Source organism: Varanus komodoensis, unplaced genomic scaffold, assembly GCF_004798865.1.
Source record: "Varanus komodoensis strain SLA01 unplaced genomic scaffold, ASM479886v1 scaffold20_1, whole genome shotgun sequence".
Taxonomy (NCBI): domain Eukaryota; kingdom Metazoa; phylum Chordata; class Lepidosauria; order Squamata; family Varanidae; genus Varanus; species Varanus komodoensis.
Genome location: NW_025335587.1, coordinates 139,890 through 151,744, shown reverse-complemented (window position 1 = coordinate 151,744; position 11,855 = coordinate 139,890). Strand labels below are relative to the sequence as shown.

General features: G+C 40.6%; 1 protein-coding gene across 2 annotated transcripts; it reads right to left on the bottom strand.

Moving 5' to 3' along the window:
* Positions 1-309: 309 nt before the first annotated feature.
* CMPK1 (cytidine/uridine monophosphate kinase 1) lies at positions 310-10,986 on the bottom strand. Of its 2 annotated transcripts, XM_044430413.1 has the most exons (7): positions 10,672-10,986; positions 6,339-6,485; positions 5,844-5,996; positions 4,480-4,556; positions 4,295-4,391; positions 2,496-2,532; positions 310-414 (listed from the first exon to the last, which is right to left on the bottom strand). In XM_044430413.1, exons 1-7 carry the CDS (start codon positions 10,855-10,857, stop codon positions 383-385), a joined length of 729 nt encoding a protein of 242 aa, XP_044286348.1. In that variant the 5' UTR covers positions 10,858-10,986; the 3' UTR covers positions 310-382. The 2 variants fall into 2 exon arrangements, with proteins under 2 accessions (XP_044286348.1, XP_044286349.1); XM_044430414.1 differs by having other exon boundaries at positions 310-2,532; positions 10,672-10,985.
* Positions 10,987-11,855: the final 869 nt, after the last annotated feature.

The window sequence follows — 11,855 nt, the reverse complement described above, 5'->3', positions numbered from 1 at the left end:
AAAACACCTGGAGTTCCATGGATACTTACTATGGGTCCAATGCTGAACAAGGAGAGCTTGCATGTCTGCAGTGTGTATGATGGAGTGTACCCCTTTTGCATGGAGCAACAGCTACACAAAAACAGACCTTCCCAATCCCCCATGAGTTAAGTGCACACAGAAGAATGTTCCATGGAATCCTGTGCTATGGGAGATGTATGAGTTGCCATGACAGACTAACAGATCAAGGTTTCCCTGAAGCCTTAAAAAAGTAAGACACATTTCTGAAAAATAAGACTATTTGGTGGCATGTGTACACTCAGAGGAAAGTTGATTAAAATTTATTTATTTTCAAATTCTATGACGTTCTCAGTAACACTTTTATGCATAAAGTTCTCATTCCTCATATCACATTTCCACACGGTCTTTCTACTTCTAGAAAAATCAAAGCACAGAAAACAAAGATGTAGCTGTTTGAAATCAATTATAGACCCTTCATTGTATTTTAATTAAAAGACAAAATGAATCACTAAATGCTATTATGCTGTGCAAGATATACATGACCAAGAAAAATAACCCACAATTGTAAACAAAAGTCAGTTCAAATGGCAGCTGATACTGAAAAATAACCGTTTTTTCCAGATACTGAAAGGGAACATTTTAAACAGAAAAGATAGTAATAGGACACATATCTAATTAACAGAGCAGTGCTATGGCCCCTAGACAGTGTCTGGAGGGCCACAGGATTCTTCAGATTCCCAGATCCAAGACTCCAGCACTGGAGCTGGGGATCCATGCACAGATCTCCCTTCCCAACTTTGCAACCAGGGTGGAAAGAACTTCACTAGCTGCTTCTCTAATTTCAGGGAAGGGCTAAAGAGAAGCATTCTGAAAGGAGACTGGGGCTAGTCTCCTTCCCTGTCTGAAGTGCCACAGCTAGATGGCAGAAACTGGCTGGCTCACAGAGCGGGAGTATTGGGGAGGTGAAGTTTGCCTCCGCCACTTCTCTCACTCTGCACAGGATACTTCTAAGCCTCCAAGTTTAGAGGCTTATGAGCACTGAGGATGCAACCCATAACCCTAACCAGTGTTGCATTTTGGCTGCACAACCATGCAAACATTTTGCTTTATTTTGCCTTCTGACTACCCATTTTTGGAGAACTTTTTTCCACCAGCAGCACAACATTCAGTTTAGACAATTAAAACAGCATGCTTAACTGAGATATAAAGAAAGTTCCTTTTATATTGGTCAAATCATATCAAAAGTATAATTGTGTCAAAGTGTTGTTCAAGCTGCACAGTTTTAGGAGACGAAACAATCATACTATCTAGAACAAATACACTTTAAGTCACTGAATAAATAAGCAATGTTGTTACAAAACATCTAATAGAATATTTTAAAATGCAGCTAGAGATATGTAACAATAGTATGTTGATGTCCCAGCTGCTCTTAAACATCAGATTCCAAAATTCAACCATCTTAACCTTTTATGTGCCACAAATTTTCAATGCCCATATGACTTGTAAAGAGATAGGCACATGCAAATAAATGGCACCTCTGTAATCAGAAACATCAGCCCTAAACACACCAGTTTGGATTCACCGAAGGTTTATTGCACTTGGATCCCACTGAGATCAACACAACTTAAATTAGCTATGACTTACTTTTCACACTGATTTCTATTAAACCTAAGTCCTACTAACCTAGGTTGGATGCAATCCCCTAGTCATAAACTATAATCTATGTGACCCTCAGATACTGAAGCTGCCCATTTTCTTTTAGAAAGGAGAAACAGACCCTCTCCCCATTCACAGGCATTTTACAGGCAATATACTGAATGGCCCCTTTGTCACAGGCCTCAAAAATGTGTGGAGAAGGTGTGAGGAGGATATCCAAATGTTAAATCAACTTTAACTTTTCTAAGTAACATAATTAGCATGTCTCAGAAGAGTCACTGCTTTATAGCAACCAGATAGGAAGTGAGAAAGCAAAAAGATATGGTCTGTTTAAAGCTTTGTTTACTGAAACTGCCTCTCATTCAAAACAGTATTTTTTAAAAATAAAACCACCTATGCAATTTCCCCATTTTTGGTCCAATTTTTTTTAAGTCAATAAGCCCTCTCATTCATATTTACAATTTCACTGTTTGGGATTCTTTGAAAAGGAGGAGGAGGAAGATCATGGCTTTTGGCAGTAAGAAAAAGAATGAAAATATAGCCAGATGTTTTCTGGAAATAGGTATGTTTAGTATGTCATTACTAGTTTTATTTTGTGATTTGGGTTCTTCACCAGCTTCAAGTCAATTTCAAGATATCTACCTTATTGACAAGTCACTTAAAAGTCATATTTAAACCAATTTAAACCATGTTTTCAATTAATTAACCATTTTAAATTGTTCTTAACACAGAAGTATTTTAAAGGCATATTTTATCACCATTATAAAAATGGTCTACAGTAGCAGTTCCTAAACAAGATTCAAGCATGTTTGAAAAGACACTTCAAGTAAGGAACTAGCCTTCTTTATCAAAGATGGTCACAACTTCACCAAAAACCTGAAATAGAGAGGAGAACAAAGAAAGCATTACAGAATAGTATTTGTACATAAAATCAATAATACACAGTCTTTAAAATAAAAAAACCCACTCTCATAGAGTTGAGTGTCAACCAGAGATGCAACTGGTAGTTTCTTCAAACTTCTATTTCACTGGACTTAAGGCACAAAGTTTCTACCATGCAGAGGCACACTGGCACAATGCCCACCCTAAGCCAACTAGGGCTGAAGACAGAAGTAAAATTTTTAGAGGTAAGGGTGTTGCAACTTTGGAAGCTCTGCCCATCTGCTTTCAAATCAGGAACAGAAGTTGCATGTGGATTATGTGCCTGCTGGCAGCTATGCCCTCAAAACAACTCTTGCCCAATTTCCAGAGCAATTAAGTGACTTAAAAATTTGCAAGGTAAAAGATACACATAGATACAGATAGATGTCCGTGTGGTGCTTTAAACATTTTTTTAAAGGCACACATCCCATGAAGGAGAGGAGAGAAAGACAAGAGTGAATTAGCATGCGATTCTCTTGCATACACACACATATACGCCACCCAAGATAAGCTAAAGCCTTTGCCTTCATCCTATCAATTGTAACTCTGATATTTCGCTGTCATTTTGCTGTAAATTTCGCTGTTGTTTGAAGTATGGAGTCAGAATTTATAATGAGGACCACAAAGAGTTCCCATCATTGGAATCAGATTTAGTGTGAGTTCTCTCCTGAACTTTACTGAAATCCAAGCAGAGATTTCTGTTACATAAGCAATTGTCGTATTTCATTCAATAGAGGGACAGGCGCTAATATCTCTGCCTTTCTTGTAGACTCCCTGTCATGACTCCCACACTTTATAATCAGTGCTGAGATCTGCTGCAGAGAAATGATTACCTCTCACTAAGGACACTGGATGCCTTTAAATTTATTCATTTTGTATTCTGGCCTTTCCACCAAAAAAGTGGCATTCAAGGTGGCATTCAATAGACTTCATTTAAACAATAGAACTAATACACATAAAAATTTCAAAACACAACATTGACAGTATAGAAAGCATCAAAACCAAAAGTCCTGCTAACACATGAAAGGCCTGCTTGAATAAATGGAAGGGCAACAGAGAGGGGACAAAGCTAGCCTCTTTTCTAATGAGTGCTATAGAAGGCCCTCTTTTTTACATTGCCACCAAACACAGATGTGGGAATGACAAGAAGTGCCTCTCCCAAAGATTTAAGACCCAGGCAGGCGAGGAGAGGGTAGTCTTTCAGATGGCTTGGACCCAAGCTGTATAAGGCTTCATAGGCAATAGCCAACACTTCCAATTCTGCCTGGAAACAGACTGGTAGCTGGTAAAAGGTGTTGTATTCAGTGTAACTGGCCCTGGTCAACAGTGTGGCTACAGCATTCTGGGTCAGCTAAGTTTCAAAGACAGCCCCCATGGAGAGCACATTACAGTAATGCAAACAGTAGCAGTTGCAGCAGCATTAAAAACTCAAGTGTGCAACTTGTTACAGGACTGGCCTCTTAAGTCTGCTAAATTGTTTTGATTTACTCATCTGCAAAGAGGAATACGTTGCTTGATGGTCAAGAGCTTCCTGTTTAATAAGGGATACAAACTTAAATAAATGGCATTTCCCTGAAATACAGGGAGAACAATAGCACATTTTAACTGAGAGTAAATTGAAGAGAGGCTATATTAGTCTCCTGCCCCTGCAGTCTTTGCATAGTTGATGGAACTTGAAAGAAAATTAAAATTCAAACCTCCTCTCTTTGCAACTTACCTCATCAACAGATTTGGAGGCATCTACTTTCCTAACTTTGCCTGTCTTCTCATAGAGATCTACTATGGGCTTAGTAGACTCTAGGTACGTATGAATTCTAGAGGGAAAAATAATAAAAGAAAGTAACATAACTGAAAAGTATCAGAAAGCCTAACAGTTAAGTTTTGCATACAGCCAGTAAATACCTCTTCTCCAAACTCTCTCTGTTGTCATCACTTCTTCCACTGCTCTTTCCCCTCTCAAGGCAGCGGTTAATACATACCTTCAAACAAAGTTAAAAGGGTTATTGCATACAGACAGCACTATGGTATATGACATATATATATGCCCACAAAACAGTGGAGAGGGGAGTGAATCACTTTTAACCCCCCTCCCAAATTTAAAGACCACATTGCACACAATTCCCTGTACTTAATTTCAGTTCTTGCTGACTTTAACAGCTAGCCAAAATTTGTTTTTCCCATGACCCTGCCCTTTTTAAGAGAAAGGGGAAAGATATTTTGATTTAACACTGAGCTCAGGAAGCAGCACAAGTGTTGAGGTTAAGTGCCTGGTTCTATCCACAGCTTAGAAAAGGGATAGAACCACATGGGCAGGCTAGCCACAAGACACTCAGAAAACATCTCTGACGATCAGTGCAACCTCAGGGAGAGCCTTTGTTGTTCTCCTGTGCTTCTGAAGTAAGCATAAGATCATCCATTGTGCCTGCACTTCTCCAAGAAGGGCAAAAATTTTCCTGATATTCTGGTATTTTCAGAGCAAAAACTCTGCTCACCAGTAGACAGACCTCGTTCCATAAGAAGGGTTAACTGTGCCTATAAGTAGTACCCAATTCTATCCACAAGTCAAACCATTATAGCCATTTGTTTGTACATTTGGCTGCACTTGTGTTCCATGAGAGCATAAGAAGTTTGAATTCTCCAAAGCAAAGCTCCACTTTGGGACTAAGATAACCCAGGCCATGCCAACAGAAGTTTGGGGACAAAGTGATTCACTATCTAAAGTGGGATCCCAAGGGTAGGTTCTAAATAACATGTGGATTCCTCTCCTCAGGGCAAGGGGCAGAGCCTAGGGAAAATGCCCTTTCTTCTGCATGCTGGACTGGACAATCCCATGAGCCAGATTAGGATTGCAAGCCAGGGGTTGTCCACTCCAGTTCTAAATGCAGAGAATGAAAGAATGTCTGAGAAAACAGAACTGGGGTGGAGTGTAATCGGGCTGCTATGAGCACAATTTTTACCCGAACAGTATAGAAATTCAAACAGTGCAGATTAGTTTTAGATACTAGTTGATGTACAGTTCTATCTTCTGACAATCAACACCTCTGTTTACTTTTGGGCAAATTTTTCCAACTGGACAGATAGCTGCAAACACCAGATGACAAAATTACCCATGCTTTCTAGATGACAATATCCAGTTCATCTTATTATCATTCAACTGGTATGCAAATATGCAGCAGTAATACAGAAGCTCAACAATGAAATATTATTCATTGCCTCTCTTTACACCTTACATGTGAACATTCTATGTGAATTGGCATTGAGATTACCTCATTATCACAATCAAAAAAGAGAACAAAGGACACATCTGCTTTTCCATCCATTGTTTTGTTCCAGCCCTGAAGGTTGTCTTCATTTCTGGGAAATCCATCAATTAAGAATTTATTCTTCTGTGCATTGGCTGCCATAGTTTCAGCCATAGCCTGACGGGCAACAGAAAGCTCAGATTAAGAAATTATTACTTGTAATAATATGCAAGCAGGCAATCATGCATGTATCATACAATTTTTGAGTCATTGTAGCAATACTCAAATATTGCCAGTATTTTAAAAAATCATTTGATCTGTCACTGCTGTAAAAACACATTATTGGTAGAAATGTAAAATATAATTTAATATCGCCTTAGCAGGATTGTAGTTATTAGGCCATTTGGGAAAAAATAAACTGAATAGAATTCTACCAGAAGAATAAATCAAAAAAGTTTGAAGATTCAAGAACCTAATGCTCCAAGATGAAATCAAACACTTAATTTATTTTAATCTTACCCTCTTTAACAAGCTGATAGTTATCTCAACAGGTACAATCTTCCCATCTTTAATATAATTTTCAATAAGCTCTCCATATTGGGAACCTGGTCTCTTTCTCTCATCCCGAAGGAGGTCACCTGCAGAGAGGTGGGTGTAACCATATTTCTAAAGGAAAAACACAATTTTATAGATCTTAAGTTTAATCAATACTGTATAGGCAATTAGATAATATATTTTCTTTTATTTTAATACACTAAGCTTTTAATAATATTGAATTATCTTCAAATGCATTTTCCTCTCAGAGTTACTATCTGAATACACTTTTTCACTGAAGATCTCTTAGTGCTTAAACATTTCCAACTTTCCTTCATGGAAATTTGCAGCATCCTATGAGCCCAAACCTCTTCCATTGTCCTCAATAATTTCACAGAACAGAAAGGATTTGAAGCACACAAGATTTCCCTCCTAGCAAGAGCACATGAACATAAAATGTCCAATCCAATCTAGATGCTAATGGAAACTAACCAAGCTAGGAACTTGTTGCGCACAGGTATCTTATCACTATTATATATGTATGTGGGGAATGGGTCTGTGTTACATTAGAAATTACATCAGAGATTCATGTAGCAGGAAATCCATAAATAGTCAAAGACATCAGACTAAAATAATTATCTAAATCAGGAATGCTTCACTGAGCTTCCAAAGAACTAAACTGTTCCAAGACAAACCTAGCTTCTTGTTGCAGTTATATCAACAGCAAATGGGGAAAAAACCAAGGAAGAAGTGTTAGGTTGAAGTGTATACATTTATCTGTAACTGGCTGCACTGAACACAGTAGACTTACTTCCATGTAAACATGCAGAGGATTATGCCATGTGTGTCCTACTTATTTGTATAATTATCCTTTTTGCTCTGAGGTTTAAATTTGGCTAGTGCAAAAAACAGATGTTAGGCCAAGAGATAACAAAATGCAAACAATTTAACATTTTTCTGTTTCACTTGCAGAAAAATGAAAACAAGGTTCTGCTAGAATAATAGCAAAATATTACATATTGTCCTAAAATAGGCACAGCTTGCTTTTTGTTTTTTAAATCCAGGTTAAAATTTTGCAGCTTAGATTACTCACAAAAAAATCTAGGAGTGTGTATCACAAACGTGCAATAGACTTTAAAAGAAATTTAACAATATTCATGCTTACATTAATAGAAATTTCTAGGTATTGTACAAAACAGTACAGTATATACTGTAGGACATTAAAATGGTATAATAGGATTCTATACAGAAAATATTATTATCTTTAAATGGTTTTTTGAAAACTATGTTTTCAGTAAGCTCCAAAAACCCAGAAAGGTTGGTGCCTGTTTAATTCAAAGTGGTAGGGAATGTTGCATTTAGATAAGTCTTACGTTCTAAATATTACCTACAGAAGCACACAGTCCTTATTTCTGCAACTGAAGTTTAAAAAAAATCTGTACTGAAGATTCAGTAACCTCAGTCCTTCATCAAGCACTCTCTTTTAGAGATGAGGAGAAATACAAATACGTAGCCTGTCCCATAACTCAGGTTAATTGGTTTGTACATTATACCTTTAAACAATCTTAAGATAGAGTTCCTTGCATCCTGACTTGGTTCATGTGTTAGCAACAGCCCAGAGTAGAGGTTGAGTATTGGTTGTCCTTGCTGACAACTCATAAACTGGAATTACAGGATTCCCTTTCTGTGTTGCTTGTGCTGCATAGCGCATAGTTAACTCACAAATTAACAAGTCATAATTCAGTAGCAACTCATACTTAGTTTGTTATACCAAGACAATCAGTCCAATTAGTTCAAAGTGTTCCACTGAAATCAATAAGCCCTGTTGCCTTTCCACATGATACACACTTCACTACCAGAATTCATTCTACTCGGAGGGAAAGTCATTATAAACCTAAAGTTTTAAGTCAAGAAAAGCCTCATGTTCAAATAAATGCAGAATTTACTTTGTGTATCGTTTGTTCTCTCCAGGATGAAAAACCAAATGGTTAAGTATTTTATTACCTTTCAGTGCAGGAGTAAATGTGTACAGTATTTTTAGCACCCCTCCCAAGTCCTTATAAGGCACTTCCTCTCTTCATACATACCCTATTCATCATAATGTTGTGCTAGTACAAATAATATGTGCTAGTGATACAATGCAGCTTGTTAGTTAATTATTTATTCCCCATATTTTATTGCAATATCCTCTGCTCATGACTGAATGGACAGGTTTACGACACTGCAAGTCCTTGATGGCTTGTATCCCATCTGGTGCAGCTATTCAGCCTGGGATCCCAATGGCCCTAACTGGGTCTTGCAAAGATCCTGATCAACTTCTTCCCCACTTGGTCCTCTTGCAGTAAACCCACTTTGCTGGCATCAGTTAGAAGCTTGGGGCATCCACCCTGCAGGTATTTCCAACAGCTTTCGCATAGTAGTTATTGGTGTTCACCTGGAGCACTCAGCTGCAGTAGCATTCAAATAATATGGCTAGTACGGAAGGGGCTACTGAACCCTACAACAAGCCATCCTCTGCTGTGATTGCTTACAAGCTATGGAAATTTTGCCTGACAAGCTAGTAACCTTGCTGTGTCGTGTAAATTCCATCTATGTCATCTTTTAACATTACAGTGCGCTTTGCTTACACTATTTTGGAGCATTTCTGTTGATCCAGCTGAACAGCTTTTTTGTTAACTCAAAACTAAACTGATTAAAGGTATGTTCAGTATTTCATTAAAACTAATTAGATGTATAGATGTAATTTTACCCACTCCCTTTTAAACGCACTAAATGCTGCGTACATTCTCAATACCAGAACCATTTTTAATTTACAACAGTGTGCGTACCATAACACACATTTGTAGTCTTGAAACCAAGCATGCCTTTATCTGAAAATCTAAAATGACTGAGGCATATATCATAGAATCATATTAGAGTTGGAAGGAGCCTGTAAGACCATCAAGTCCAACCCCTGCTCAATGCATTTAAGTAACATCAACTTTTTCAAGTTCACTTTTTTTATATCCAGACCCCTCAGTGCAAAGAAATGTAGCCCTAACTGAAAGAAATTCAGCTGAAACTAATAGTGGGGTCAATCCCCACTATGTTGTGAGCCGCCCCGAGGCTTCGGAGAATGGGGCGCCAGATAAAATTCAGTGGTATTAACATTTAAAATGTTGCTTAAATAAAAAGGTCTTCGCCTGGCGCCGAAAAACAAACAACGACGGCGCCAGGCGGACCTCTCTGGGGAGCGCATTCCATAACTTAGGCACCCCCGCTGAGAAAGCCCCCCTCCTAATTTCTCTCACGGGGGGCTCCCGGAGAAGGGCCTCTCCCGCCGATCTCAGGGGGCGACTGGGCATATATGGATGTAAGCGCTCATTCAGGTAACCAGGACCCAAGCCGTTTAGGGCCTTATAGGTCATTACCAACACCTTGAATTGGGCCCGGACTTCAATGGGGAGCCAGTGAAGCTGACGGAGAACTGGAGTCATGTGAACATAACGTCCAGTCCCCGTCAGCAGCCTTGCAGCTCTATTCTGCACCAATTGAAATATCCGGACCGTCTTCAGGGGTAGCCCCACGTAGAGCGCGTTACAGAAGTCAAGACAGGAAGTCACCAGCGCATGAGTCACTGTTGCAAGGCAGTCGTACTCCAGGTAGGGACGCAGCTGATGAATCAGCCAAAGCTGGAGGAAAGCGCTCCTCGCCGCTGTTGTCACCTGAGCTTTGAGTGAAAGCTCCAGGTCGAGGAGCACTCCCAAGCTGCGGACCTTGTCCCTTGGCCCTCATCCAGCCCATTACCTCGGCCAGGCACCGGTTCAGTACAGCCACTGCCTCACCTGGATTGGTGGAAAACGAGAGGTAGAGCTGGGTATCATCAGCGTACTGATGGTTCCGCAGCCCACACCTCCTGATGACCTCTCCCAGCGGTTTCATGTAGATGTTCAACAGGTCTGTTTCTGTTAGGGTTCCTGCCTATGAAATAGCTCCCCTGGCCAGGAGCATCCTTAAAATGTTAACACTTTTATTTATTTGTTTGTTTTAGCTGAAAAATCAAGGCTTTCTCGTACCTTTGGGAGATTGGCTTGCTGCTCACCATACAGCAGTTCGTTCTGACCTCTGAAGCGCCTACTGTTAGCACACACCAAGTCTGTCTGCACCGTTTAAGAACCATAAACACATCAGGACAAACTACAGCCCCCAGCATTCTTTGTGTGCTCATTAAAGCAAGCTTCCAGTGCTTCCATCAGCTCCCTGCTTGCTAGAAACCGTAGTTCTACTGAGCGGCTGGGGAGAAGGGAAAAAGAGACGAGATGCCCTTTTTGTTCCTTACCTCCACTATAAGGGAACACTGGGTCCCCTTTCCGGCTCCGGGCCCGCCAAGAACAAATACAACCACCGGCTTCATGAAGATCAGCCGGCGCGAAGAGGAGGAGGAAGGAGCGGCAACAACAGTGCTGAGCCGAAGAGATAGGGAACTAACACGAACCGCGGTAGCCAAGAGGCAACGACAGAACATACGCCGGGAAAAAGATGGCAGGAGGAGGAAGAAAGGAAAACCCCGGGCTGCTTCACCGCCGGTGCCAGCTCACTGCCCCGGTCGAGGTGCTGCCGAAGTGTCACCTGGAAGGGAAATCGCTTCCGGGTTCCCGCCCGCGGTCACTCTCACTCGTGGGGGTGGGGAAAAGGGACGGCGAGGGCGCCGCGGCGGGGAAGGGGCGGAGCTATGCGCCAAGGCCGGCCCGCCCGGCGCTGGCGCTGGAAACGTGGCTGCCCGGTGCCCTCTAAGAGGGCCGAACGACAACTCCCATAAGCCCTGCTCATTGGCTGTGCTCACTGGGGCGCATGGGAAAGCCAGTCCAGAATAACAGGGTCTGCAGCGGGGTTGGTTTTAGTCAAGCGTGACTAAAAGGGTGGGGAGGTTGTTTTTGCTCGGAGCAGTGCCATGGAAATAAGGGAGAGTACTTGCAGCAATACCCTCGAATCACTTTATACTTAAATTAAGAAACATCGAAGGATTATAGGTCTCTGTTCTTTTGCAATTGGTTGTCAAACCTTGAAATTTGGACTCACCTGAAATCAAAATGCAAAGGTGCCAGTTCGTTATTCGCTGGGGAAAAGATAAAGCAGCACAATCCTTTACATGGTAATAAAAAAGCCTCTCGAAATTAAATGGGTGCTAACGCTGGAAGCCTACTAGAATTCAGTAAGACTTGCCTAGGATAGACTGAGGCTTTAATCCTGGCACTAAAACACAATGTATTTTTCCAGAATAGACTATGAACCACTGCTGCTTTTATCGACACTTGGCAGATGTGGCTATAAAGAAAGTACTAATAATTTGCCGCCAAGTAATTAGCTGTCCAGAAAGTCATCCTGGCTAATGGGTGGGGTAGACATTTAAATACTAAATAGTAAGGCCACCAACCCCTTGGAAATACCTCATCGGAAGCTCCCCTTGAACCTAATGGACCTTATTTCTGAGAAAACATAAAATAGGGATGGCCTATAAATTTG

Coding starts and splice junctions, on each gene's coding strand:
- CMPK1 (XM_044430413.1), bottom strand. CDS start 10,857: ATGTTCTGTCGTTGCCTCTTGGCTACCGCGGTTCGTGTTAGTTCCCTA. Junction 4,557..5,843: donor TTTTTGATTGTGATAATGAG/GTAATCTCAATG, acceptor CTTTGTTTGAAG/GTATGTATTAACCGCTGCCT. Junction 2,533..4,294: donor CCTCCAAATCTGTTGATGAG/GTAAGTTGCAAA, acceptor TCTCTATTTCAG/GTTTTTGGTGAAGTTGTGAC.